This window comes from Aspergillus vadensis (genome assembly GCF_003184925.1).
Source record: "Aspergillus vadensis CBS 113365 unplaced genomic scaffold BO88scaffold_6, whole genome shotgun sequence".
NCBI classification, from domain to species: domain Eukaryota; kingdom Fungi; phylum Ascomycota; class Eurotiomycetes; order Eurotiales; family Aspergillaceae; genus Aspergillus; species Aspergillus vadensis.
In genome coordinates, this window is record NW_020292044.1 from 1025623 (window position 1) to 1052263 (window position 26641).

Below are 26641 nucleotides of genomic sequence, written 5' to 3' on the forward strand. Positions count from 1 at the left end.
CGTCACTAGTAGTACTACTGCACCAAATCAAGTATTCTAGATCCCCTCACAGAATACATCGGGAATCTACCCAATAGACTCGGATTGTTCCGACTCATAACGTGGGCTGATATAGACATATCTCTAGCAAGGGTCCGACCTGCGCACATTATGAATTATTTTTTTACCGGAGTCAAACTTCGAGGCAAGTAATCTGTGACATTGAAGAATGACACACGGGTCATACGTGGACGAGAAAGGAAATAGGCTACTAGAGTATGGGTATATGTATAGCAGATACAAGATACATACATGCTACACACGTTAGGTCCTTCCTGTTATTTATAACAGCTCAAAGGGGAATTTACTAGCGTGCCGAAGAGGAGTTTCATCTTAACCTCTGTATCGCCTTTGCCGGGGCGATGAAGCCGATTGGTTATGGGAGTAGCCCCAGTTGCTGCCGCGGCGATGATCGAGGATCCAGGCCTTGATGTTCCTGCACGTTTAGCTAACGGTGGCGTTGATGGGGGTTGGATTGTGTTACTGTTACCATCTGGCTGCAGCCCGGTGAGACATTGACACACACTACCTATGGAGTACTTTCTACGAGTAGTACTTGGTCTTGTGCTGTTAGCTGGGAATGAAACCAGGGAGCCTTTTCCGGGTCCTAGTTAGGCTAGTAATCTAGTAGATAGATCAGCGGGCAAGACGGCGAATTAAGATCGGAATGGGGTGAGACGGTTGGCATGTGAGACCACCATCTCTTAGTAGTCTAGCTGTTATCGAATGGTAGATGAAAAGGAAGCACAAGACACTAAGTAGATAACCGGGTATTTTAACAGTTTCAGAGGGGAATTGGGTTACCGGTACCGTTGATATGCGATTATACCCATCCCCACTGACCTTACGTGCAAAATGGTGAATTTGCAGAGCTTAGAGGTATTGGAAATTACCTGGACGTATAACGTGGGATGGAATTGGTGAAAGGATGACCTCGTATCGATAGCAAACCACCGGCTAGTCCCAAAGCGGGAAAGCGGTGATGAGGGAGAGCAGCACCTGCGCAATCGAGTGGCTGAGAATGCATCAAGCAACGGTAGTCATCCAAGCTATGATTTAGAGCAGTTTTTAGGGTCTTCTCCATGCAAACTGGAGCATGTCTGTCATTCTCCCCGATTCCCCGTGGCATTGGCGTGTCTTGTCCCTCCATTTGCACCCTCTTTTGACATGCGGTTTTTACCTAGGAGATTGATATGACCCAATGGTAATGGCACGGGACTGCAATCGCAGCTCGGTATTACCGGTACCAGACCCAAAGCAAGGGCCAATCTTGGGGCCGATAGCGTTATCGGGAGGAGTCACGGGTTGACGTCGACCGGGCCTGAGGTCTCCGCCATCCTGGGACGGGTCTTTAGCAAGCATCATGAGCTTCGACCGGCTCTTGTACATAGTCGACTTCTCTTGTCCGTCTCCACTGCTGGCTCCCTGCGCCTTCGTCTAGTAATTAGTATCATTTCGACCAGATTAGGTCCTTTTCCTTTTGCTACTCTCTGTCGAATTTTTTACTTTTTTTCGGCCCCCCCTCCTCTCTCAGCTTTCTTTTTCCTGTTCGCTCTCTCTTTCTCACGACCTGCTTCTACGTCAATCATGATCTTTTCCTCCGACCTCTAAACAGCTCCCCCCATTCATTCACCAAATCACTATCGCCCCGTACTCACACCCTGTTTGCCTCCTATTTCTATCCCAAGAGCTTAGTCAATTGACTTATTCACTATGAGGTGTGTAGCTCTTTTCCAAACTTTCAATCTGATTGGATCGCCCAGCTGACTGGTTCGTCTCTTGTCTAGGTTCGGGGAGCATCTCCGATTGTCTATGATCAAGGAGTACTACTGGTACTACATTGCATACGAGGATCTGAAGAAGGCTCTCAAAACCGGTTATGTCACCGAGCCTACGCCCGAAAACGCGAGGCCCGACCGCCAGGCCTGGTCGGAGGACGATGAGAAGCACTTTGTGACCCTGCTGGAGAGCGAATTGGACAAGGTCTTCAACTTCCAACGAATTAAGAGCGCGGAGATCGCTCGTCGCATTCAAGCCAGCGAGACGGAAGTCAATGATGTGGTTTCCCGCTTGGATAATTCCTCCAGCTCTCGCTCAGACAGCGCCTCAAATTCGCGTTCCAGCCGGAGACCCCCTTCCGACGAAGACTTCTTGTTGCTCGAGCAGGTCTTGAGTGACATCATCGCCGACGTCCACGATCTGGCAAAGTTCACCCAACTGAACTACACTGGCTTTCAGAAAATTATTAAGAAACACGATGTACGCTTTATTCTCATGCGCTGCTAGAAACGCAGTTTCGGTGCTAATTTATTCTTTCTAGAAACAAACCGGGTGGCACTTACGGCCTGTCTTTGCTGCGCGATTGAATGCGAAGCCGTTTTTCAATGACAACTATGATGCGCTCGTCGTCAAGCTTTCGAAGCTTTACGACCTTGTCCGTACCAAAGGTAATCCCGTCAAGGGTGATTCGGCTGCCGGAGGCAGTCAGCAGAACTTTGTCCGCCAGACGACCAAATACTGGGTTCATCCCGACAACATCACTGAGCTGAAGCTCATTATCCTTAAGGTATGTGCAATAACGCCTGTCAATTTCTACAAGGTCGTTGCTGACCAGAGCAGCACCTTCCTGTGCTGGTTTTCAATCCTAGGAAAGAATTCGAGGAAAAAGATGCCGCTATTTCATCCATATATTATGATAATACCGATACATGGGAGCTTTACCAAGGTCGCCTGAAGAAAACCGAGGGCGCGGAAGCCATCCGACTGCGCTGGTATGGTGGCATGGAAAGTGACCAGATTTTCGTGGAGCGGAAGACCCATCGCGAGGACTGGACGGGAGAGAAGTCTGTCAAGGCGCGTTTCTCACTGAAGGAGAAGCACGTCAATGCCTATCTTTCCGGTCGCATGACCGTGGAGAGCATCTTCGAGAAGATGCGCCGGGAAGGCAAGAAGAGCGAAGAGGAAATCGACAACTTGGAGCAATTGGCACGGGAAATCCAATACCGAGTCATCACGCGAAAACTGGTCCCTGTGACCCGATCTTTCTACCACCGAACCGCCTTTCAGCTTCCCGGAGACGCTCGCGTGCGTATATCTCTCGACACAGAATTGACAATGACTAGGGAGGACAACCTCGATGGTCGTAGTCGGGCGGGAGACAATTGGCGGCGGATGGATATCGGCGTGGATTGGCCTTTCTCCCAGCTCCCTCCCGAGGACGTGGAGCGCTTCCCCTATGCCGTGTTGGAGGTAAAGCTCCAGACGCAAGCGGGCCAGGAGCCACCGCAATGGATTAGAGATCTGACGGCCAGTCACCTGGTCGAGGCGGTGCCCAAGTACAGTAAATTCATCCATGGCACGGCCACTCTCTTCCCCGATCGCATCAACCTTCTTCCCTTCTGGATGCCGCAGATGGACGTCGACATTCGCAAGCCGGCTACTCGCAAGTTCGGTATCCAGCGACCTCCGGCCAGTGCACCTTTGTCCACCACCGAAACACCCGAGGATGACGAGTCGGACGAGGAAGACTCGAACGAAGCACGCTGGATTGATAGCACGAACAGGGCTGAGGCCACGACTGCCGATCAAGAGGCCCTGTTTGCCGATACCGATGGAAACGCCTTGGATATTGAGGAGCGAATCGCCGCCCAACCGCTCCCAGGAGACGAGGATTACCCGTTATACGATTCGGATGCAGAATCGGTCGATTCGGACGAGTTGGAGGAAGCGCGTCGTGTGGGTGGAACATACTACTACAAGCAGTTGGCAAAATACTACGTCCACAATGCTGGAAATGCCATGGTACACTGCTTGACAGCGCTCATCCCGCGCCCGCGTCCGACCAGCATGCCGCCCCCGGAACAGAATGGAATCGCCGTCATGGGCAACAAGCGCACGGTGAAACGCTTCCAAGCTCCCAAGGGCAAGCGTAAGTCAATCCCAAATTCTTTGTATGCTAGCATCAACCTCCTAACAATCGCAGGCATCCATGTCCCCGTCCGCGTCGAGCCAAAGGTCTACTTTGCCGCAGAACGCACCTTCCTCTCGTGGCTGGAATTTTCCATCCTCCTTGCTACAATTGCAGCTACACTGTTGAACTTTGGAGATGACTACATCACCTTCGGATCGTCTTGGGCCTTCACCGTGCTGGCTGCGGTCGCCCTTCTATACAGTCTCATGCTGTACGTGTGGCGTGTCGACAAGATCCGCAAGCGCCGCGACGTCAAGCGCGTATACTACGAGAAATGGGGACCGACGGTCGTCGGTCTCGGGCTGGTAGTTATCGTCATGGTCAACTTTGGTCTCCGGGCTCGCCAAGCCGGATTCTTGGCTAAAGATGGAGACCTCGACGACGCTCCTCACGGAGGCGAGCTGTGATGCTTCTTCGAATTCTGGGTACAAATTGTTGCGACGAAGTTATCTATCCGAATGAGTGAATCCGTTTCGTTTCTAAGTTATCATCATTATATTATCCTCTGACCTTTCAGTTGGAAAGGTTGAAAGCAGCTGTACTGATTCTCATGGTCTGATTGTACAAAAGCTTGTGTATGATTGTTTCTTTCAGTTGTTCCGTTCAGATACCAGATCCTTTCCTGCGCTGTCCTTGATGTTGGTTTAGTTGCTGCAAGATGGAAGCAGAAGAGAAGAAAGCACAAGAAATTGTTGACCGATTGTGTGGTTGGTTGGTATGTTAGTATAGCAGTTGACAGACAGTAGGTAGTTATCAATCACTACAAGAATAAATTGATATACAACAGTAACAGTTGTCAACATCATCAATGAAGTCTTTCATCTCATGCATTAATAATCTCGTTATCGACTAACTAATCACCACTGCAGACATGCAATATGATACTAGTTAGTACCCATCCACCCATCCAAGCCATCATCACACCCAATAATAGTGACTACCAAAGTGAAATAGAAAATTCACGGATTCAAATCCACCACCGGATTAACCGTATCCTCCAAACTGATCGCATCCGGATTCGACGCCCCAACCCCCGAATAGCGATTAATCCATCCCAGCACCTGCTGATACCAAACAAGGCTATTTTCCTGCCCGGTGACCCTATCACAAACAGCCACATTAGCATCCACACAACACCCATGTCTATCGAAAAAAGATAAGGGAAGAGGGGGGTTTGTTGTATACCAATGATCCTCATCCGGGAAATTCAAAAACCGACTAGGCACGCCCCTCTCCTGCAGGGTATTAAACAGTCCAATGCCATTCGCCACAGGAATCCGATAATCCTTATCGCTGTGGATGACGAGCTGGGGGGTACTGTATGCGAGGACGCGACTGGGACCGGATGGGTCCGTGTTGTGGAATGCGTCGCGGGCTTGCCAGAAGGTGCCGTTGAACTGGATCATTATTTGTGTTAATATCATGTATACTATTATATGTGTGTATAGGGGAGAAGAAGGGTTACCTCATGCTCAACAAACCACAACTCATCCGTCTCGACCCACGCATCACCAATGAACGGACCATCATGGCTAACTAGTGCCTTGAACTTGCGTCCAAAGTCATCGCCCTGGATCCAGGTGATCATGAACGCGCCGAAGCTGGGTCCTGCGGCGATGCCGTTGTCTGTGTCGATGAAGTCGTAGGTGTCGTGGACGTATTGCCAGGCTTTGGTTAGGTCGTCGAAGGCGGCGCCGGCTTTTAGTAGGTAATTTAATTTGTTAGCTGTGTGTATAAGAGGGAGAGGGTTTGGGAGTTAGGGTATGGGCATACTCCAGTTCAGTTGGATGGCGTCTGTGAGCTGCTGGCCGAATCCGGTGCTCCCCGTTGGGTTTGGTTGGACGACGACGTAGCCCTGGTCGGCGAAGACCTTGGAGTGCCATTTCTGGTTCCAGGTATCGGCCCAGGCGTCTTCAGGGCCACCGTGGATGAGGAAGGCGAGGGGGTATTTCTTCGATGGGTCGAAGTCTTGGGGGTAGGTGAGCCATGCTTGGAGCTGGATGGGGTTAGTATGTTTGAGGTATATCATTGGGGAGGGAAATTTACAGTGGTCCAGTTGCCGTCAAAATAGAATTCTTCAAAGTCGGAGGAACTGAGGCCGCTGAGCTCGGGGTCGATCTCGTTGGCTGAGGCCAGGGTGTTGAGTACGCCGTCGTCTGGGCTGGCGGTGTAGACGCTCCAGCTTGTCCAGAAGGCGTTGGACGTGACGAGGAGGGTAGAGTTGGAAAGAACGTATTGAGCCGATACGGTGCCGCTGTCTGTAAAGTTCGTCGGCGTGAAGTCGTCTCCTGCATCGCCTGGGATGGCGAATAGTCTGGTTCGTCCTAGATCTTGGCTTGCCACGACGAGGTTGTCTTCGTCGATCCATGTCACGGAGGAGGGAGACCGGTCCCAGTCCTTTGCAAGGGCCGTGATGGTGTTACCGGTGATGGAGTACACGTATAGCACGTTGCGGTCCGTCTCGTATGTATTGGTCGCCATTTGGAAGTATGCTATCTTGTCGCTGCTGGGGGAGAACACGGGGTTGTTGGATTCTCCTTCAACTCCCTCCGGTGTTGCAGAGCTATCAGGGCCGTTGACGGCAAAAGCAGTCGCGGAGCCGTCGTGTGGGACGAGATAGACATAGGCAGCTGTGTTGTTAGCAAGAGGCAGCTCTGGAGCTTTGCTCTTGAAGGTAACCCAATTGCCGTCAGGCGAGAGGTCATAGTCGTCGTTGCCTCCGAAAGGAGGGAATGGGCTTTCGGCACCCTTGACGGGGTTGACTAGGTTCGTCAATCCGCCTGAAGAGGTGTATTGAACACTGCCGTCATCGCTGGTCGAGCTCTGCAGAGTACCGGAGAATACGGCGTGGGAGGCGGTGGTCAGGTAAGTGTCCCAGTGGCGCACAAAGATGCTGTCGTAGATGCGGGCTGTACTGGGATAGGTCTCTGCGAGCTGATCGTTGTAGGCCGTTCCATTGGGATAGGACTTTCCACGCAGGATGAAATGCACGTCACCGGTATCTGTCACGGTTGATTTGATGCCGAGGAAACCGGCGGAGAGAGAGGCTGCCTTGTAACTGCATCAGGTAGGATTAGTACCAACCAGTAGAGGCATCGTTGAAGGTCTGAACCAACGCGTTTGAAAAGTCAGAAGTGTCCGCAATCCACAGCTCCACACCACCGGGAATCTGGGCATTGGTGCTGTTGATGTAGAGGAGCGTAGAACTGTCAGAACCCAGCCAGATGATCTCCTCAATGTCGCTATCATCGGTGAGGGTGGTGATCTCTCCCGATTCCAGGTCGATCAAGCTCCACCAGGTACTGCTAGAATGAGTGTCGAAGGACCATTGTGAGGTAGAGAATAAACCAGTGTCCTGGTTGTGTCAGCGGACAATGCTCTGTTGTATAGCTGGAATTGGCAATCGACATACACCGGACGGGTTTGGTATGACATCGCCTCTCTGCGGGGCACCGATCATCTGTCTGTGCAGATAAACCAGTTAGCCATGCACAATATGGTCAATTAGAAGTGTTTTGAGAATACTCACTCTGGGTTCAGGGCTGACACTGCGGAGGCCGCAGCAGCCGTGATGGACAGCCACCGAAGAGCTCCCATCTTCAAGGACTTGATGTGATTGTCGGGGAAAAAGGAATGACTGGTCCTCGAGCCAAGAGCGGCATGACATGGCTGCCAGGACCAATTTATGCCCAGTGGAAGGGTGAGAGTAATCTCTTGGCTGGCTAAATGTCGGGCTGAGCTTCACGAGCTGCCAAATCGGGGCCAGCTTGAAGCAAGGGAGGGCTAGAGGAACAGCCCGAGCACTGAGCTGACCCTGCCGATCTAAGGGAACCGACTGATTCCATTTGTTAGCGGCGTACCATTCCACCATTCATTCTTTTTTACTTGAAAATGGCCTGGAGCAGCTGTGGCGTCCGTAGAGCCTATTTGGACGCCATTGTTTGGGGAGGATTCAATAGATGGCGAGGGGCAGTGGACTCACTTGAGACCCTGTAGAAATTCCGTCTGGGAAGGGAGACTTTACCAACAGCAAGGGAGATGTTTGCAATTTGTGCATCGAATTGAGAAAGCTTGAGTGTATATTGCTATTCTCCCCTCAGGCTGAGACATTGTCCACGGGCACCCGGATCTTGACTCCAACGGAATGGGCCCTTACAGAGCAGCCCCCAAAGTCTAACAATGGCAAAGGCAATAGTAGAAACACTTGATTGTGGGTATCCAGAACCCAACGGCATTACATGTACATATACCTCCCAAGCCATGAAAGACATGCAGGAACTCCGCGCTTCAGTACTCAAAGTCATCATCTACTCCTCCCTTGCCAGCATTCTCCTTCTGGACCGCCTCTTGCTTGCGGTACATCTCCGCCACGGCCCGCGTGGTTGTTGCCTGCTCGGGCTTCTTATCGTCTCGGGACTTGATGAATCGGGGGAAACGAAGAGACACACCCTTTCCTCCCCCGGTCGTCCCCATGAACTCATCCGCCGCCGCCTTGTATCGGGGACTGAGTGTCAAATCCGCAGTTTTCACCTCCCATACTAACCGCGGTTCGAACCATACATCGGGCTGGTCTTTGGGCACGTTGGAATGGGAGTAGAAGGGCTTGGGCCGATCAATCGTCAGAGGAGAGAGTGCATTGTAGAACTCTTCCAGGATCGCTTCCGAGAATCCCGTGCCGATGTTGCAGATCGTCTCATATGTTTGCGTACTTGAGTTATACGCAGCCAAGAGGAATGCACCGTAGACCGATGTACGCTTGCCTCGGCCATGATAGGCACCTAGTACAACAAGATCGAGGGAGTCACCAACTCCACTGAGATAATCCTTCTTGACCTATTCCATTGTTAGCAGACAGACCATCGATTCTATCAAGTGAGGCTTACCTTGAGCCAATTCCGACTACGCTTGCTAGGCTCATAGCCACTTTCCTCCGTATCCAACATTTTGACCATCAGACCTTCACATGATGCCTTGACACTATCATCAAGGAGCGTCTGGATCTCATCCAGTACATTGGTGTTGCCATACTGAGCGAACTGGAATTCTCCTTCCGTTACCTGGAAAGATTCATGTAACAGTTCACGGCGTTCTCGTAGGGATTTCTTGACCGTAGGCTATCTGACGGTTAGCGGAGTCGAAGATGCAACTGCAAGTAAAACTTACCTCGCCATTCAAGAACAGAAGGTCAAAGGCGAATACGCAAACCTTGACCTTGACATCTTCCGCTTTGACATCTTTCCTCTTGCGAGTCATGAGCTGTTGGAAAGGCAGAACCTTCTTGGTCTCGGTATCCCAAGCAACAGTCTCGCAGTCTAGTACAAAACTCTGAACACCCTCTTTAATCCAGCCGTTAAGCTTGGCTAGAACGTCAGGGTACTTCTTCGATAGGTCCTCAGAATTACGCGAAAAGATCGCACTGAGGCCCTTGGCATCCTTCTTCAAGGTGGCTGTCGCACCCGGATATTGGTGGATCGAGTCAGGAGCGACGTAGTGGATTTGGGCTCGTTCCCCGTCGTACTTGTACTCGCAGGTGAACTCCTTTCCTTCGAACCGATCAAGAACTTCTGTGATAGACTTGGTGGGCTTGGCAAGCATGGGCTTGAGGGGAATTCCCGGCTGCAGTTTACAAACCTTGGGCAGGTTGGAGAGGCCATGTTCGAGGATGGCTGGTATAATCACTTCATACGCTGGCAGTTCGCTGTAAACAGTCTTCAGAATCGCCTCACCTTCTGCCAACTTCTCGGCAGAAGGAGTCTTCTGGCCCTCCATAGCGGCCTCGTGTGCGACGACAGCTTGGGCAAGGGCAACAAGCACAGTCTTTTCCGCCAGTCCAAGCCTAAGCTTTCCTTCTAAGAATCGAACAATGTACTTCGCTTCGCTGGGTCCACCTTTGTCTTTGGTGATATCAATGCCTTTGCTTCCTTTGCCTGCGGTTGCTGCGTCGGCTGCCGAAAGCAGCTTCTTGATACCGGAAATCTTCTTATCCTGAGAACCATGGCCCTGAACCTTCGCAATACCAAGGAGACCCTCGTGCACTCCACGGACTGTCAATGGCTTCGGCTTGAACATAGTTGGCTGGTTGGACCGACTTTTGGCAGCTACCAAGCCCAGATCTCCGATTTCATGTTGGTCTGTCTTGATTACTGCCAGACTACGTCCGGTACTCTCACCAATAGCCTTCATAATCAACGACTCGCCGATGCCGAGTTCAATGCCAGCATAATCCGCGGCCAGCTTGTTGATCATAAGTTGAACCGTAGGGAGAAGATCTTGGGGCGTTAGTCGCAATACTTGGCGAAGGAACAGCGAGCAATGAGCCAGGATAACTAGTCGTTTCGTCGTCATCTCGATCAGGGAAAAGGTGGTACAGAGCGCGGCGTATGGAACTGGGTCTCCAGCTTTCCAATCAGGATAAGGCTCATTTCCAGCTGCCTTCAACGTAGCCTGAGCCTTCTCAATCTTTTTCTTCTTCACCTCGGGCTTCTCTTCGTCCTCACTCGCAGACTGGGCCTCCTCTTCCGCAACTTCATCATCCGAGACACTCAGTTCTTTCTGCGGTGTCTTCTCGCCTGATGCCTTCTCGATGACAGCTGGCGGTGAGGGCTCCTTCGACTGCGACCGCTTCTTGGGGCTTTTAGGCGATGGGGACTTTCGTTTGGGTGCGGAGGCAGCTTCGTCCCCTCGGGATGTCTTGCGGCGGCGCTTATTGACAGGCTGGATATCACTATCTTCGTCCTCGCTGCTGTTTTCTCTCTTCAACTTGTTCTGATCGGCAGGCCCCTCTTGCTTTGATTCTGGGGCCGGGTCTACTCTGTCGGCGCCACCATTCGCGTCCCCATTAGTTCCATGTCCATTGACAGGCTCCGGATCTTGCGCTGTTTCCGATTCACTCTCCTTTTTAGCGGTTTTGCTTTTCTTGTTCGAAAATGATAGCGTAGTCTGCTTCTTGGGAGCTTCTTTTGGGTCTGAGTTCGAGCCAAAAAATCGCCTATTGAATGAGCTGGTATTAGCGACCCATATGAACAGGACTTACAGATGCATCCGAGACCCATTCACACAGACGCACCCTATAGTCAACTGGGAATCCCGAACATACCCCAGGGTAGCTTGCTTCCTGCCTTTTGAATCTGCCATTATGAGCGACGATTGCGCTGCGCTTGAACCAATGCCGCTATAGATCCTTCTCAGCTGCTGATAGACTTCAGAGTGTCTTGTTTGCGACGGAAGTAATGACGAGCCTATCCGTGACAAGGCCAAGTCGCCAGTGTAGAAAGGCGACTCAAATTGCGAAGGCGCCGGAGCAGGTCTCCTGCAAGGGTATCGTAACAGTGGCGCAAGAAACGCTGAAGGGCGATTAGCGGGCATAGACGTTATCTCAAACGTCCCTCATCCTAAACTGGCAATGTAGTGATTTATATGCACGAGAGTCGAGTTCCGAAAATCAGGCACCCAAGTCGACATCTACTGCTGCCTTCACGGAGCCTTCCATTGCTTAAACGGGAACGCGACGTGACGTGACGCGAGATCCATTAAAGTCACGTGATCGAGTGTAGCAGGGAAACACCAACGCCACTTGCAGCTGAATTCAAAGGCAGAACGAGGATGACAGACTGTCAAAATCTAAGCGCCTGTATAGGTTAGAAACTTTCTGTATAATCGAGGCCAATGTGATCTGTTGAATGCGCAGCGAAGAGCTACAGTCAAACATTGCAAACACCCACAGCACACCGCCTTATATCATTGGCAGAATGTGGGGGCGAAGGCGGCGAGAAACTATCGATAATGGCCTGGTCTGTAAGGCAGCGTCGGCCATCTTCGGATTTCCAGCATTTGGCCCGAAGTCGTGCATCTTCCATATCTGGGTTGCATATCAGATGGCTGTTAAGCGATTGAATGCCCGTCTAGTTTGATAGCATCTCTAATTGTACCAATGGAGATCTCTAGACAGGAAGCTTTCAGCAAGGTATGAAGTGTACTTTATGGCAACAAGCTGCTTGCTAATAAATCGAAGCTTAAACCACCATGTGTTGAGCTCAGCTCGGTGGGCCTGCGATTCCGAGGGCGACAAGCAACTCCAAACGATGTCTTTCGGGCCCTCCAACCGGTGTACAATGTACTGGATGAGCTTGCTCGTAAAGATGCCCTAGATGAGAAGTTAGCAGAATATGCATTCTTCCCACTATGCCATATCTTCAATGAAACCCAAAGGTCTCCTGTCAACTGCTTGGAACTTTCCGTCAAGTGCCTGCGCATTCTCGTTGAGAAAGGATGGGGAAGGCGCTTGTCGCCACAAATGGGCAAGCAGCTCATCATCCTGTTAACCTTGATCGTGGGTGGCACGCCTAATAAATCAGGTGAAATCAATTCAACTCAGACTCGGTCACCAGAACTCGCCATTGCGGGATTCCACTGCCTTCTCACTATCTTCAATGTTCTAGATGGACCTGTTGCTAAGCAGACCATTTACCATGAAGTTGGTACTGCGACCATCGTTGACCAGATGGTCTATCTTATGCTCGAAGGCGCCGCGGATGAGGGGTCAGACGAACTCTGCATATCAGCAGCCAAAGCGCTTCAAGCACTCTTCCAGCGTATCACAGATCGAGTAGTGCTGGCAAGTATTATGCCACGGACGGTCTCAACTCTGACAAAGATCATAAAGCCGTCGACTCAGGTCCGGCGATCGTATAAGCTTCTGTCGGTCTGCTTACAGATTTTCAACTACCTCCTAAGGACAGTACTGAACGATCAAGTTTCCAAAATTCCAGAGAAGTCAGCCTCTTTCCAAAGCTCAGATGATCAGCTGGCTCTTGACGCCTCTTGGCTCAAAGCTACTGCTACACAAATCAAACTTGCTCTTGCAAATGTTACCCAAGTAAGGCGGCATGACCGGCCTGAGGTGCAGACAGCACTGTTGGAACTCTGCTTGATGATAGTAGAAGACTGCCAGGAAACATTACAGGAGGCACTACCCATCATTATTGAGACTGTTGTTGTATTGTCGAACGTGGATGAAAACCAGGTGCCGAATGAGGCATTCGTTGCACTTAGACATCATGCCACCACTTATCCAGCCGTGATTGACTCTTTGAAGAACTCTCTGCATACGTGGGTCACTGCATTTCCGAGGACCATGCAGAGTAACGACGAAACGGCGAAGCAGTGGGCGGTTAAACAGATATCAACTGCCTTTCAGGTTTTGTCGCAGGTACAATCCGGATCTGATCTTCTTGCAGCTAGCCTAGCATCAGGCATTTGCGACAGTGTGGCTGCATCTCTGAACAGTTCGACAAATGCTCTCCAGCCTCTCAGTTCTGATGTTGCAAACAGCCAGACTCTGGAAGTACTCAATCATGGGGTCAAATCAGTCTCGTTTCCTCCAGTCATTCTCGAGCACAGAAGCCAGCAACAAACGCTGAATGATTTGCAATCCATGATTATCAGACTCAACGCATCGGAGTCTGGTAGCGAGATCACACGTCTGGTTGTCAACCGGGTTCACCAAGAGAGGGGAAATGGTCTTATTGCACCTCTCTGGCTGGGTCTCACATTCCTAAAGAGCAACACGCAACTCACATCTATCTTCGATGATTTCATCTCCACGGATGAGCTCGAACCTTCAGGTCAACGTTTGTCACGAGCTGGCATGATTGAAGAATTATACTACGTCTCATTACCCATACTCAACGAGCCCCTAGTCGACGAGTCAAGGGACTGGCGGGTACAGGCACTTGCTCTAGAGGCCGTTGCCCTTCAAGCCCAGCAGCTCGGGGAGGCCTTTCGTCCAGAGTTGATGGACGCATTATACCCTGTCCTTCAATTATTGGCATCCAGCAACTCGAGTCTCCAGAAACATGCTATGACGTGCCTCAACATTCTCACAATGGCCTGCAATTATGGCGATGCCAGCACAATGATTGTCGAAAACGTCGACTATCTCGTGAACTCCGTGGCCCTAAAGCTCAACACCTTCGACGTCTCACCTTACCCGCCCCAGGTCCTCCTAATGATGGTCAAGCTGTCCGGCGTGCGACTCATTCCCTACCTCGACGACCTGGTGGACTCCATTTTCAGCATACTCGACATGTACCATGGGTATCCCAAACTCGTCGAGATGATGTTCCGGACTCTAGCCGCCATCGTCGAAGAAGGCACCAAAAGCCCGTCCTTCCTAGCAATCGACAACGGCAAAGACAGCAATATTGAGCACCACAAGAAGCCATACGAAAGACTGCAAATCTCCACCCTCGTCCAGGACCTCGCCAATCGAAAAGCAAAGCGTGCAAAACTAACCGAAGATCTCGGAGACCTCGACGAAGTCATCCCACACCCACAGAAGCCCTGGACAAGGGATTCCGAGAACCCCAAGCAGCAAGAACCTGACTTCAACACCACCATCGACGACCTTCTCAAAGAAGACGACGACCCAGACGAACCACTCCCCCCACCCCGCGAAGCCGAAGACAGCGAAAAGCCTCTAAGCAAACCACACAACCTCCTCCTCCACATCATCCAATCCATCCCATCCCACCTCTCCTCCCCATCACCCTACCTCCGCCGCTCCCTCCTGACCATCCTCATCGATGTCTTCCCCACCCTCGCCGCGCACGAAAACAGCTTCCTCCCACTAATCAACGATCTGTGGCCCGCCGTATCCGCCCGAATCAGCTTCCCATCCTCCCTGACCACCTCACAACCAGCCACAGGTCCCAAATCCACCGACCTCATCACCACCACCCTCAAACAATCCCCCACCGAATTCTCCTTCCAAGAAGAAACCTTCGTCACCACCACAGCCTGCAAAGCCATAGAAACCATGTGCAAATCCGCCGGCGACTTCATGGCCTCGCGCATTGAGACCGAATTTCCCCGCTGGGAGCGGCTCTACACGCGCGTATGGGACAAAGTCCGTCAAGACGCCGAAAAGGCCATGGAAAGACGAGCCCAACAACAACAATCCCTATCCCAATCCCAACAAGACACAACCACCACCACCACCCTATCAACATCAACATCACCATTCACCCCCTCCCTCTCCCTAACCACAACCGGCACCCACGGCACCCGCACATTCACCCCCCACCACGCCCTCTGGCGCGCACTAGTGCCCCTATTCATCACGCTCCTCACGCACGTCCGCCTGCCATTATCCATCGGGGACAAGATCTGCGAGTTCCTAGCGGCCTGGATAGTGCGGTATGCTGGGCCGGAGTATTACTCCTCCCGGACGCGGAGCGATAAACCTACTACTACTACTACTACTACTACTACTACTACTACTACTCAGCCAGCAGAAAGTGCAAGCGCAACATCTTCTCTAAGCGTGGAAATCGACTCGATTGAGAATGTCATCCGGGCTATGGAGACGTGGAATGCCGATCTAACCTGGTTTATCTTCCAGGAGGAGAGGGCGGCGGTCAGGCGGGTCGTGGAGAAGAATAGTAAGAGGACTACTACTTCTACTGCTGTGACGACAAGGGGTCAGGCTCGAGCGCCTTTGATTTGTGAGGTGGTTGAGGAGGAAGAGGTGACATTGAAGGGTTGGTCTATGCCGGGGACGGGGTTGAGGTTTGCGGAGGTGGCGTTTTAGGTATATCACAGTGAAAAGGTTGATGTGTTTGGAGTTGTTTCAAGGGTGTAGATAGAAAATAGAACTACTTGTGTATTTTTTGATGTCTGGTTCGGTAATACTTGTAGCGAGTGGTGGCTCCTGTTCTTCCCAAGGTATTCAGTCGAAGCGACGGAGATGGAGAAGTGGAAGGGGCTATTGATTCTAGTATCAAATACAAGAAAAAACGTATGGTCTACTGGAAATAATGATGATTAAGGCATAAATATGCAGGGCGATTGATTAGCAGCTACCTAAAACCAATGTTTTTTCGTTGAGCTTATTTCAAACTTCTGGAACAAACAATAGGCAGAGCGAAACTATCACATCCGAAAGGAGCGGAGATCAGTTGGAACGAAGCAATTACGCGACAAAATCAATAGGTCCCGAAAATTGTCCACTGAGCAGACAGACGACACGGCAAGCCGAGCCACTGATCTACTCGCTGTCCTCATCGCTCTCTTCCTCACTCTCGGCGTTCTCGAGCCATTCGAGGAAGGGTTCGGCAGCCTTGCGGACCTTCTTGCTGGTCGAGATATCGACGTACTTCTTGCTAGCCTTGGAACCCCAGGCCTTGAGGGTCTCCTCAGAGACGAGGTCGTGCTCGTAGTACTTGAGCAGGACAGCGGGGACCTGGCTGATCAGCTCAGGGTGATCCTTGCCAACGAAGCGCTCGGTTCCACCAAGGAAGGCCTTCTCGTGGCGCTCGGAGGTGATCATCTTCTTCAGCAGGGCAGCACGGGCAGGAACCTGCTTGGCAATCTTCTCATCGAAGATGGTCTGGGCCAGAACAGCAAGGGTCTTGTGCTTGTTCTCAATGCCATACTCCTTGGCCTTCATGTAGATGTCGACGTCGCTAACAGCGGTGACACCGCCCTTCTCAGAAGCGGCATTGAGAATCCAGCTGCCAAGCTCATCGTAGGCAGAGGGGCCGTCGGCACCCTCGTCATCACCATCCTCGAGGACCAAGGAGCGCTTGAGATCATCGGGAAGCTCCTTGGCACGAGCCTTGACGGCCTCCTCCGACACGTCAACGGCCCATTCATCATCATCGATCTCCTCGGCCTCGATGTCCTTGGCACCGGCCTTGATACGGCGAGTGAGTTCGTCATCGCTGCCTGCTTCCAGGGCGACATCGTTCTCCTCATCACCGTTCTCGGAGTTGTTGCTATCTCCGGGGCTGCCATCCTTGTCGCCATTCGCGGTGTCATTCTTATCCTTGTTTCGATCACGACGGGCCTTCTTCGAGGCCTTGTCCTTCTTCCCTCCCTTGCCTTGCGCGCCGTTGCGGATGATGAAGGTGCTCAGTTTCAGACGGGAGTCGACCTCGGAGCGCTGTCCACAGGCCTTGCAGTCCAAAAAGATCTTTTCATCCTTGATGATGACATCCGTTTCCGGATTCTTGCATTTCTTGCACAGCACGAACTTGGAGATAAAGCCATCCAGATAGTCCTGAAGCTTGGGGGCATCATGGGCACCGTTGATGATCCAGCGATCATCGGTGGGCTTGGCGTTGGCCTGAGCACCCAGCTCAAAGCCAAAGTACTTGATCACGTAAGACGGAGGGCGACTGAGCGACTGAGCGACTGAGTTCAAGTTGACGACAACGGTCTTGATACCGTTGCCCTTGCCCTCAATCTTGGACTGGAGGCGCTCCATCTTGTAACGGTAGAAGGGATCGGAGACATCCCGACGAATGTTGACAGTGGCCATGATGACGGTTGGTTGATTGGTGAGATCTTCAAGAGACTAAACGAGATGGTTATATGAAGAAGAAGCGGGAGGGATTCTGGACCAGGAATATCTTGACAAAACAAGACATGCGTGGAATATTCCTAGTTTTGGTGGAATGATGGCGGTTGTTGGGATCGAATTTTTTTCAGTTGAATCGAATGATGGACACAGCGAATACGGCAGCCCTTAGCTTTCAGCCACAGGACTTCGAATGTATACTACAAGGTTTCGACGTGAAGCGAAACGATTGCAGCTTGAGCGGCAGGTGGTGATCGAGATCTCTGACGCAGGACGAATACATAGACAAGTTCTCGACCGACTCTGTTTTTTAGTGGCTTTCTCCGGCAGGAAGAGAGAGAAACCAACGGGTGGTTCTTCTGTTGAGCAGGAAAACAAGACGATCCGGTTAGCTTCGTAATACTGATGGAGGCCTGACAGCAGGGGCCGGAGGGGGGAGGGAAGGGAACTAACCAGAGTGGTTTGAGCGTGAACAAAACGTGTGGGAAACCAGCAGGCGAAAGTGGTAGCCTGGCGGAAAGAGCTTCTAATACGCAAGAGCGTTGCAAAGCTGATGAGATAGTGATGAGAAAAACCTGAAAGGTGGATGAGTTGGAAAGTGGGTGGAAGAGGGAAAGAAGAGAAGAAGAAGAAGAAGAGAAGAGAGAGAGAAAAGAAGGAAAGAAAGGGAAGTGAAAGCCCAAACAAAAAAAGGGAAAAGTCCGAGCCGATTTGCTAAGGCTCCCAACCAGTAAAATTCGGAAAAAACGGCGAGTGCAAAAAAGAAGGAAAAAATGCGCGCGTCTGAGTCAGCCGAGGCATCTCCAGGCGCCACTTTCATTAAGAAAAGTCTCATATTGTTCGAGGGCAATAGTAATACTATCTCCATATTAATTGTCTCGGTCTTTTTTTTTTGTCTTCTTGTCTTCGCTCGCTTCACTCGTACTTCCCCAATAATGTTTACTCTAACTGGACCTTCTCCTTTTCTTGGGAGAGGAATCAGTGTCACTCGGCTTGTCCACTTGCGAAGAACCAGGTCGCACATCATTTGGCTTTGTGTCTGCTAACGGCGTACAGACAATGCTGTCCTTCTCCAGTGGAGCCCATTGGTCATGTCAAGCCCAGTGCTTCGGGTCCGACTACTAACTACTAGTAGCGTGCACGGCGTCTCTTTTCAGTGTGTTTAGACTTTAGAGTGTAGAGACTTGCCAGACTACCTTTGATAGTAGTATATCTGATGACTTCACCATGCTTATACTTTCCGGTAGTAGAGATACAATGGGATTGTCGTTGCCTGTCCGAATCCCAAAATGTACCCCTGCATTGGCCTGTCTGCTATTTAAAACTGGATACACAGGCTTAGGCAACTTTTGGGGTAACTTTCGGGTAGTCGGTGTTCTCTAGGTAGGTATTTTGGTCTGTACTGTGCGACCGTGTGAGCCTGCACAATTCGATCATTGGTCCAGGGTGAGAAGCACGAGCAGACGCCGGCCATCGGCGGAGCACTGTCGCCATCCGATGTGGAGCCAGGAGTTTCAGCACAACACCAACTCTGATGCATCAGTAACTTTCACTGTAGCCATGGGGTGAAGTACTTAATGATGCAGCTGGCCACTTAGCATTCCCTGATGCATCTGTAGGAGGTGCTAGCTCAAGTATCCCTCTTGGTAGGTTCGTGAGCAGACATGATTGATCCTGAAGTAAACCATCAATTTCATTACTGAGAATAGCCATATCAACAGCAAAATTTAAGGCGTTAGCACTAGTGACTAGCTCCAACGTCCTTTAGGTCGTGCATTAAATATAATATAATTTAAACATGGTATCATTGTGTGAGAAGACATGAAGGTAACAATTATCCTCACCCCCATAGTGTAGACAGAAGCGAGAGAATGGGAGCAGATGATGTCGAAGGTTAGCCATGACTAACTTCGGCCGTGACCCCCACTCTTCCCAACACCATCCAAGTCTCGCTTGCCTGTGACTCGTGGGCCTCCAATATACTGTTGTGACAATCGTGGGACTCGTACTATCAGTAAATTGAATATAGCCGGTGAGTACTATTGTCTCGTCCACTAGATCCCACCAAAGTGGCAGTACTCAGTCTAGTGTGTGCGTCACATGAATCTAACCAGAGCCCAACCAGTTCCCACAAAATGACTCTGGATCTTTCGGTATACCTGGTCACCGACTCAACCCCGGCCATCCTCAAAGGTCGTGACCTGTGTGCAGTCGTCGAGGAAGCTGTCAAAGGAGGTGAGTTGTTCATTGTCGCGGAATTTTCTTACCACTGACGACTGGTTGTAGGTGTGACGATTGTCCAATATAGAGACAAGAAAAGTGACACGGGCGTCCAAGTAGAGACCGCCAAGAAACTGCACCAAATCACCAAGAAGTACAATGTCCCTCTGCTGATCAACGACCGTGTGGATGTCGCTCTTGCTGCTGGTGTAGAGGGTGTCCACTTGGGTCAAGATGACATGGGTATGTCTGGACCTGATTCGTCTACTCGCCGTATTCTAACTGTTCGTAGCTATCGAGGTAGCCAAGAAGCTTCTCCCCGAGAACGCTATCATCGGCATCAGTGCCTCCTCCATCGAGGAGGCGCAGAAGGCTGTTGCTGCAGGTGCCGATTACCTCGGAATCGGCACCATGTTCGCTACTCCGACGTACGACCCCGAGCAGCCTTGAAATGAAGTGTGCATGACTGACGAGAGCAGGAAAACCAACACCAAGTCCATCATTGGCACAGCCGGAACCCAGGCCATTCTTGAAGCCATCTCGGAGTCGGGCCGCAATGTTGGAACTGTCTCCATTGGTGGAATCAACGCTTCCAATGTCCAGCGCGTTCTCTACCAGTCCCGCGCTCCCCATAAGGCCTTGGATGGCGTTGCGATCGTCAGCGCCATCATGGCTGCAGAAGACCCGAAGGCCGCGGCTGCTGATTTCGTGAAGCTCGTCTCAAGCCCTCCCCCTTTCGTCCGGAGCGAGACTGTCACCCCTGCCCGTGAGACCTCCGCACTGCTCGAACAGGTGCCTCAGGTGGTCCAGGAAGTCGTCAAGAGCCACCCCCTGGTACACAACATGATCAACTATGTTGTGGCCAACTTCGTCGCCAACATCGCGCTATCCATGTATTTCTTCCCTGCAGCTCCCATGCAACGAATGACCTTTACCAACGATATCTAGGGGCGCTTCGCCAATCATGTCACCGTACGGAGACGAAGCCGTCGATCTCTGCCAGTTCGACGGTGCCCTAGTCATCAACATGGGCACCCTCACAAGCGAGAGCATCCCCAACTACCTGAAAGCCCTGAAAGCATACAACGTGCGCGGCAACCCTGTGGTGTACGACCCCGTGGGTGCCGCAGCCACCAGCATCCGACGTGGAGCCGTTACCCAGCTCATGTCCGGCGGGTACTTTGACCTCATCAAGGGCAACGAAGGCGAGATCCGGCAGGTATATGGAAGCAGCGGCGTCACGCAGCGTGGTGTCGACAGCGGGCCCAGCAACCTCGACAGCCACAAAAAGGCCCAACTGGCGCGTGATCTCGCCAGGAGAGAGCGTGAGTTCACTACACTAATTGACAAAATATAGCTAACCCCAGTAGACAACATTGTCCTCCTCACCGGCGCCACCGACTACCTCAGCGACGGAGAGCGCGTCGTCGCAGTCTCCAATGGCCATGAGCTTCTTGGCCAAGTGACAGGCGTAAGTCCCCACGAGCTATTACAGACAGTATGCTAACAAAGAAATCCAGACCGGCTGTGCCGTAGGCACCGTCTCGGGTGCCTTCTTGACCACGCACCCCAAGGACAAATTCCTCGCCGTGCTTTCCGGTATCTTGATGTACGAGATTGCCGCCGAGAACGCGGCATCCAAGGACAACGTAAAGGGACCGGGCAGTTTTGTGCCGGCGTTCCTGGACGAGCTGTATGCCATCCGCCAGGCAGCTCTGAAAGGCGACCACAGCTGGTTCGCCGGACGGGCAAAGGTGGAAGAGATACAGCTGTAATTGGGATAATTTGGATATAAAATTAGACTGATCTATAGACTTGGAGATTCAAAAGCAGTTGTCATAACTTCATACTTAGGATAAGCTGTATACAAAATCATGCCTGATAACACAGGCACCAATTTCCCCGCACCTGACCTCCAATTCTCGTTGTCTTCCCCGCTTCTCCTATCTATCTCATCTCATCACAACTACATCTCTCCCTCAACCAACAATTCCAAACCCATTGAACAGACCCAAACAAATCAATCAAAATGGCCTCCCTATCCCGCGTAACCCGCATCAGTACGTTCACCACCCTACCCCCTTTCACCACTAAGCAAACCAACTAATAAACCCCCGAACCAGACAACCCAGCCCTCTTGTACGCCTTTCCCAATCCCCTTCCACACCCCCTAACAGCCCCCTAACACCACCACCAAAACCAGTATCTGCGACCTCCAAGAGAAATTCCGCAATGCCATCTACGAATTCCCCAAAGTGTACGCCTACGCCTACCCCCTCACCCCTCTTCCCTTCCCTAACCACCACCACCTAACCAACCCAACCAACTCCATAGTATAAGCACAACAACCAAACTCCTCCGCGCCAGCACCCCCCTCCAAATCCCCATCTACATCACGACCCAAAGCAGGAGCAAACTCGGACCTACAGTGCCCGAACTAACCACCCACCTAACCTCGAACCCACTCGTGCGCGCCGACCTGGACAAGACGCTTTTTTCAATGATAACGCCCGAGATGGAAGCGGTGCTCCCCTCCCCCGAGAAAGGAGAAAAGGCATTGGATGTGATCATCGTGGGAATCGAGACGCATATCTGTGTGTTGCAGACGACGATGGATCTGCTTCGTCGAGGACACCGGGTGTATGTGTGCTTGGATGGGGTGAGTAGTGTGAATAAGGAGGAGAGGGGGGTTGCGGTGGCGAGGATGAGGGATGCGGGGGCGATTGTGACGACGAGTGAGAGTTTGTTGTTTGAGATGTTGGGGGATGCTGGGCATGAGGGGTTTAAGGGGGTGAGTGGGTTGGTTAGGGAGATGAAGGAGGAGACGAGGGGGGCGGTGGAGGGGTTGGCTAAGATTTAAGTAGGGGGTTTATTATATAGTGTGTGTATGCTACGAGGGAGGTATATAGTATGCGGTACGTCAATTAGACTGACTGTCTCAAGTCATGGAAGAGATATACAAGTAACTCCCTAATTTGTTTCATTTAGGGGTCATTGCTGTCCGACCCGCTGGCTGCGTGGTGTTGAGCCAGCCAAATGCAGACGCCCCGCCAACTGGATTGCTGGGCCACTGCTTGCTCGTGCGTGTCCCGTCCGGCGACGCTCGGGTCGACGCGGGCTGGGATGGCCCTGAAGCCGCCGCATAGTCGGTACCAGAACTACTAGGAACGGTTGTGGCTGTAGGCACCCGTGTGGAAGATTTCGTGGGCCGCAGTACTTTCATCGTACGGCCACGGGTGGCTTTGCCCGTAGCAGAAGCGTTCGGGTCTGGCTTGGATTCGCGTTTCCACGAGCCCCAGACTCCGGCTGCCTCCACCCGTGCTGGGCCACTCGCCTGAGTGTCGACTTCTGTGGCAGACTTCGGTTCCTTTTGGGTATCAGTGTCCGTTGACACCTCTTGGGTCTCCGGAGGAGCCTTTCGACTCTCCTCGGAGCCCTCAAGAGATTCTCTTGCGGAGGCAGACGTGGAGGTAGCCCGGCGAGAGAGGCTGGGAGGACGTCCAATCACGCCAAACGTTGCGTGGCCGTTTGTATCCGCTTGGATGTCCTCGTGGACAGAACGAGTATTCCGCCCGGCGCGGGTGGCATCGGACATCGTAGACAGCGACTTGAAGACCGAATCATCCTCGGGGCGCACCAAGGGAATGGATATTTTGTTCCTTTCATCGTCGACCATGATGATCTTGTCTTGTGAAAACAGCACATCAGCGTTGTGGGACCGGAGGACATCGCTTCCCAGGACAATCTGGATCGCAGTATCGCCGGGCTCGACCTCGCGAACAAGGAACCGAATGGTCAAAGTAGGCACCTGAGGTTCGGGGCTGCTGGACCGTGAAGAGGCTTGGTGCACACTAGCTTCGGGAAGGTAGATTGGGAGCTTGATGTACTGCACATCACCCTCGTACACAACTTGATCTGCCAACCCGAGTGTCTGGACCATCGGGTATCCTAGTGTCGAAGTATACGAGCCCGAGCAGACAGCAGCATACAAGAGAGAGTCATTGGAGAAGGTTGTAGTCAGCCAGCACCGAATGATGCATGGCACAGGGCCCAGAAGGAACAGTCCAGGCGGAGGAATAAGAGGCGAACCACCGACAGAGCTCATCATCCTGCTAGTCGTTTCAAGTCCCAGGCTGTTGGTACGAGCAGAGTGGTGGGAGTGTCCGGATGAGCTTTGCCTCCCATCTGACCGATGAGACAAGGACCGCTCTGTCAGGGGATGGCTCCCGAGACCGCTGCCGGTGCGGAGTGGCAGCTCACTGCTAGATCGATTGGCCTGCCCGTAGTACCCATGGATGGCACTTTCGTCGAACCTCACACTGTTTGCCCTGGAAGTGCCTCGTCGCGGCTCCTCCTCGTTGTCGAGACCCATTGTAGAGACGGCCCCGTGATGGTGTCCCTGATCGAATCCCTTGAAAGCGTCCGCGGGGGTATGGAAGACCGGCTCTACAGAAGACAGCGCATCAGCCATGCTCGAACCACATGCTTGCGAAGATCCAGAAGAAGAAACTATCACACACCTGTGGGGATTGTGCCCCCAACGGAGCTAGGAAACGGCGACAACGGACCCCAAACACTCCTCAGCTTTGCATCCTCGTCCCTCCGTCGTTCCAGTCTCGCGATACGCTCCGCCTGTTCGAACTGTGTGGCGTGGAGCTCCTTCAGCTCTTCGAAAACGCGCCAGATATCGTCGCGGGAGGCAAAGGGATACTGGGCATCCATATCCAGACGGAAGTAACACGAGACGCTGGATGGTGGGGACACACGAGAACGTCAATCGATATAGAAGGCTGAAAGATATCTACCAGACCAGACCGACCAAATCCGTTGACCAATCGATAGTATTCACTTCTCCGCAATAACTATCCTAGCCCAGCTGCTTCTGATAGCCCGCTTTGTCCTCAAATCCTCCTCCCTCGTGCTGTGTGACGGCCAAACGGCCGTCCACCCGGTTTGCTAAGAACGAGTATCCGCGAATCCGATCAAAGACATATAAAATATGTAATGGCGGAAGTACTGTGGTAAGAAGACTTGAGCGATCGTGCCACACAAACGACGGCGGCGGGAAGGAAGCGGAAAGCGTTTATGGTATATGAGGACGGAAGTTGGCCCAAGATGGTGGGGATGCGGGATAGAGCCAGGCGACAGCGGAGTTGTTCCAAGGTTCACAGGGTTGCTTATAAAGAGCCGTAGATGAAGATGTTTTGTGGGAGAGCTGTACTAGAGACAATATAATGTCGTTCGTGCGATGGTCGGCTTTCGTGAAGGGGATCGAGGGAGGCGAGGAATGGGCGGAGGATTTCTGGGGAAGTTCTTTGCGAAGGAAGGAGTCGAAGGAAAAGAATGTCGCTAAAAGAGAGGCAGAGGCAGAGGCAGAGGCAGAAACACTTTTCTTGGTCGTGAGGAGGGTGGAGCGGAGAAATGGTCGAGTAGATAGCAGAGAGGCACAGTGGAGAGGAAGAAGACAGAATGGGGGGAAGAGAAGTTGCAAGGCAGGAAGTTGCCGTCGGACCGGATTTCATGAGGGGATCGCAATCCAACGCCCGCCAGCCAACCAGCGGCCGCCATGCACTGGATCTAGACCGCTTTCATCCAAAGCCTTATTTTGCTACTATTCATTCTTTGTCAATGGAGCCAAAGACAGTGAACTCGACAGGTCCTTTGCTTCTGATTTGAAATCCACGTTCACGGTGAATTAAGTTGACTGCAACAGTACTATGTTCTATCATATTCCACGCTTGTGCATCGGTTCTCTTGGTATTTATTCTAGATGATCAGTTCTCTATATATTATCCACCATTCAAAGCAGTATACCACACAGCAAATGAGACGGCACTCCTACTAGTAGCACTAGCACGAGCATCTTCAACGATCCAAGCTGAGCCCCTATTTCGGCGCCAACGCCCAAGGAGGGAACACATAAGGAAGGTTCTCCGGCACCTGATCAGTCCAGCTCTCCTGAATAGTCTTCATAACCTCATCAAACACAATGCGATACCCATTCGCAGCCAAATGCAAGCCATCCGTAAACAGACTAGCAAACTTGGGATTCTCAGGCAAATCCCTCGACCCAACCAGCGGCTGACCCTCCTTCCACCCAACAGACGACATGAACGCGCTCCAGACGTCCGCTACAGGCAGACCAAACTCTGCAGCAACTTCGCGCGCAGCCTGACCGTACGTCCTGGTGTGCGCGTTGGTCCGAGTCGGATGGGGTTTCCCCTTCATAGCGTCAAACCCGGCCAATTGGTACTCGTTGATTGGGGGAGGAGTGATGATCATGATGCGGGGATTCTGGGCCTTTGTGAGGGGGTGCTGGATGATGTTTCTGAGGTTTTGCTTGTAGGTCTCAATGGGGACGTGCTGCTCGAAACCGGGGAGACTGGCGTCGTTGGCGCCGAGCCAGATGGTCTGGATTTGTTTGTTAGTTATGAGGGTTATGGGGAGGGCGTGTGCTGGGGGATGAGTACCATGAGTCGGACGTTGGCGCGCTCTGGTGAAGGGAAGCACTTGGGAAAGGCTTTGATAGCGTGGAGGGTGTTGTATCCGCTGTGGAAGAGTCAGTGGTTGTTGTTGTTTATTTGTTGCTTCAATCCTATTATTGAGGAACGCACGCTAATCCACGGTTCACCACGTCCAGGCGGCGGGCGTAGGCTACAAGGTATCAATATACGCCAGTACATAGAGGGGATTGGGGATTGATTGCCTACCATTCTGCAATGCTGGAGAGAAGCCGAATCCCATGTCCTGGGCATTGGAATATTCGGTGATGGAGTCGCCGAAGAGGAAGAATTGGTCGTAAGGCGTGTAAACGCCTTCTTCCTCGGCAGCTGCAACGGTGTTGGACATTGTGGTGTATAGTGATGGTGCGCTTGTCTAGCAAAAAAGTGTCTATGGGAAGGTGAAAGAAAGATGAAGAAAGTAAATTGGTGAGTGCGGAGACTCTGGCGGGCGGAGGGGCTCGCAGTATAACAGAAAGCCCGATAACCGATAAACGGAGGGGCCGCTGTTGATCAGTTTCTCCACCAACGAGCTGGTCCAATTTTTTTTTA

General features: G+C 51.9%; 9 protein-coding genes across 9 annotated transcripts; 4 read left to right on the forward strand and 5 right to left on the reverse strand.

Moving 5' to 3' along the window:
* Nucleotides 1-1752: 1752 nt before the first annotated feature.
* Nucleotides 1753-4416, forward strand: vtc4 (putative vacuolar transporter chaperone (Vtc4); the record flags this gene model as incomplete). Its single annotated transcript, XM_025710664.1, has 5 exons — nucleotides 1753-1757; nucleotides 1827-2298; nucleotides 2360-2605; nucleotides 2659-3967; nucleotides 4022-4416. The coding sequence occupies 5 exons, from the start codon at nucleotides 1753-1755 to the stop codon at nucleotides 4414-4416; spliced, it is 2427 nt and encodes an 808-aa protein (XP_025565047.1).
* Nucleotides 4417-4824: 408 nt separating this feature from the next.
* Nucleotides 4825-7648, reverse strand: dppV (dipeptidyl peptidase DppV). Its single transcript, XM_025709458.1, has 8 exons — nucleotides 7539-7648; nucleotides 7422-7473; nucleotides 7126-7364; nucleotides 6056-7067; nucleotides 5783-6005; nucleotides 5475-5707; nucleotides 5195-5406; nucleotides 4825-5110 (listed from the first exon to the last, which is right to left on the reverse strand). The coding sequence occupies exons 1-8, from the start codon at nucleotides 7604-7606 to the stop codon at nucleotides 4969-4971; spliced, it is 2181 nt and encodes a 726-aa protein (XP_025565048.1). The 5' UTR covers nucleotides 7607-7648; the 3' UTR covers nucleotides 4825-4968.
* A 648-nt stretch (nucleotides 7649-8296) lies between these two features.
* Nucleotides 8297-11143, reverse strand: BO88DRAFT_335425 (DNA ligase (ATP) CDC9; the record flags this gene model as incomplete). Its single annotated transcript, XM_025702847.1, has 4 exons — nucleotides 8297-8842; nucleotides 8893-9123; nucleotides 9173-10997; nucleotides 11106-11143. 4 exons carry the CDS (start codon nucleotides 11141-11143, stop codon nucleotides 8297-8299), a joined length of 2640 nt encoding a protein of 879 aa, XP_025565049.1.
* A 708-nt stretch (nucleotides 11144-11851) lies between these two features.
* Nucleotides 11852-15599, forward strand: BO88DRAFT_486566 (uncharacterized protein; the record flags this gene model as incomplete). The annotated part of the gene is made up of 3 exons (XM_025712463.1): nucleotides 11852-11972; nucleotides 12021-15200; nucleotides 15297-15599. The coding sequence occupies exons 1-3, from the start codon at nucleotides 11940-11942 to the stop codon at nucleotides 15597-15599; spliced, it is 3516 nt and encodes a 1171-aa protein (XP_025565050.1). The 5' UTR covers nucleotides 11852-11939.
* A 228-nt stretch (nucleotides 15600-15827) lies between these two features.
* BO88DRAFT_248056 (translation initiation factor eIF5) lies at nucleotides 15828-17528 on the reverse strand. The gene has a single exon (XM_025702190.1). The coding sequence runs from the start codon at nucleotides 17328-17330 to the stop codon at nucleotides 16056-16058; it is 1275 nt and encodes a 424-aa protein (XP_025565051.1). The 5' UTR covers nucleotides 17331-17528; the 3' UTR covers nucleotides 15828-16055.
* Nucleotides 17529-19305: 1777 nt separating this feature from the next.
* On the forward strand, nucleotides 19306-21421 carry BO88DRAFT_403414 (bifunctional hydroxyethylthiazole kinase/thiamine-phosphate diphosphorylase). The gene is made up of 8 exons (XM_025706355.1): nucleotides 19306-19401; nucleotides 19495-19604; nucleotides 19656-19832; nucleotides 19882-20017; nucleotides 20069-20482; nucleotides 20538-20914; nucleotides 20960-21060; nucleotides 21110-21421. The coding sequence occupies exons 2-8, from the start codon at nucleotides 19505-19507 to the stop codon at nucleotides 21362-21364; spliced, it is 1560 nt and encodes a 519-aa protein (XP_025565052.1). The 5' UTR covers nucleotides 19306-19401; nucleotides 19495-19504; the 3' UTR covers nucleotides 21365-21421.
* Nucleotides 21422-21555: 134 nt separating this feature from the next.
* Nucleotides 21556-22449, forward strand: BO88DRAFT_486569 (putative isochorismatase family hydrolase; the record flags this gene model as incomplete). The annotated part of the gene is made up of 4 exons (XM_025712464.1): nucleotides 21556-21649; nucleotides 21713-21728; nucleotides 21793-21846; nucleotides 21924-22449. Exons 1-4 carry the CDS (start codon nucleotides 21619-21621, stop codon nucleotides 22447-22449), a joined length of 627 nt encoding a protein of 208 aa, XP_025565053.1. The 5' UTR covers nucleotides 21556-21618.
* A 60-nt stretch (nucleotides 22450-22509) lies between these two features.
* BO88DRAFT_248151 (uncharacterized protein) lies at nucleotides 22510-24567 on the reverse strand. Its single transcript, XM_025702191.1, has 2 exons — nucleotides 24110-24567; nucleotides 22510-24035 (listed from the first exon to the last, which is right to left on the reverse strand). Exons 1-2 carry the CDS (start codon nucleotides 24309-24311, stop codon nucleotides 22570-22572), a joined length of 1668 nt encoding a protein of 555 aa, XP_025565054.1. The 5' UTR covers nucleotides 24312-24567; the 3' UTR covers nucleotides 22510-22569.
* A 741-nt stretch (nucleotides 24568-25308) lies between these two features.
* On the reverse strand, nucleotides 25309-26507 carry BO88DRAFT_384945 (SGNH/GDSL hydrolase family protein). Its single transcript, XM_025704722.1, has 4 exons — nucleotides 26300-26507; nucleotides 26204-26243; nucleotides 26060-26138; nucleotides 25309-26000 (listed from the first exon to the last, which is right to left on the reverse strand). Exons 1-4 carry the CDS (start codon nucleotides 26436-26438, stop codon nucleotides 25476-25478), a joined length of 783 nt encoding a protein of 260 aa, XP_025565055.1. The 5' UTR covers nucleotides 26439-26507; the 3' UTR covers nucleotides 25309-25475.
* Nucleotides 26508-26641: the final 134 nt, after the last annotated feature.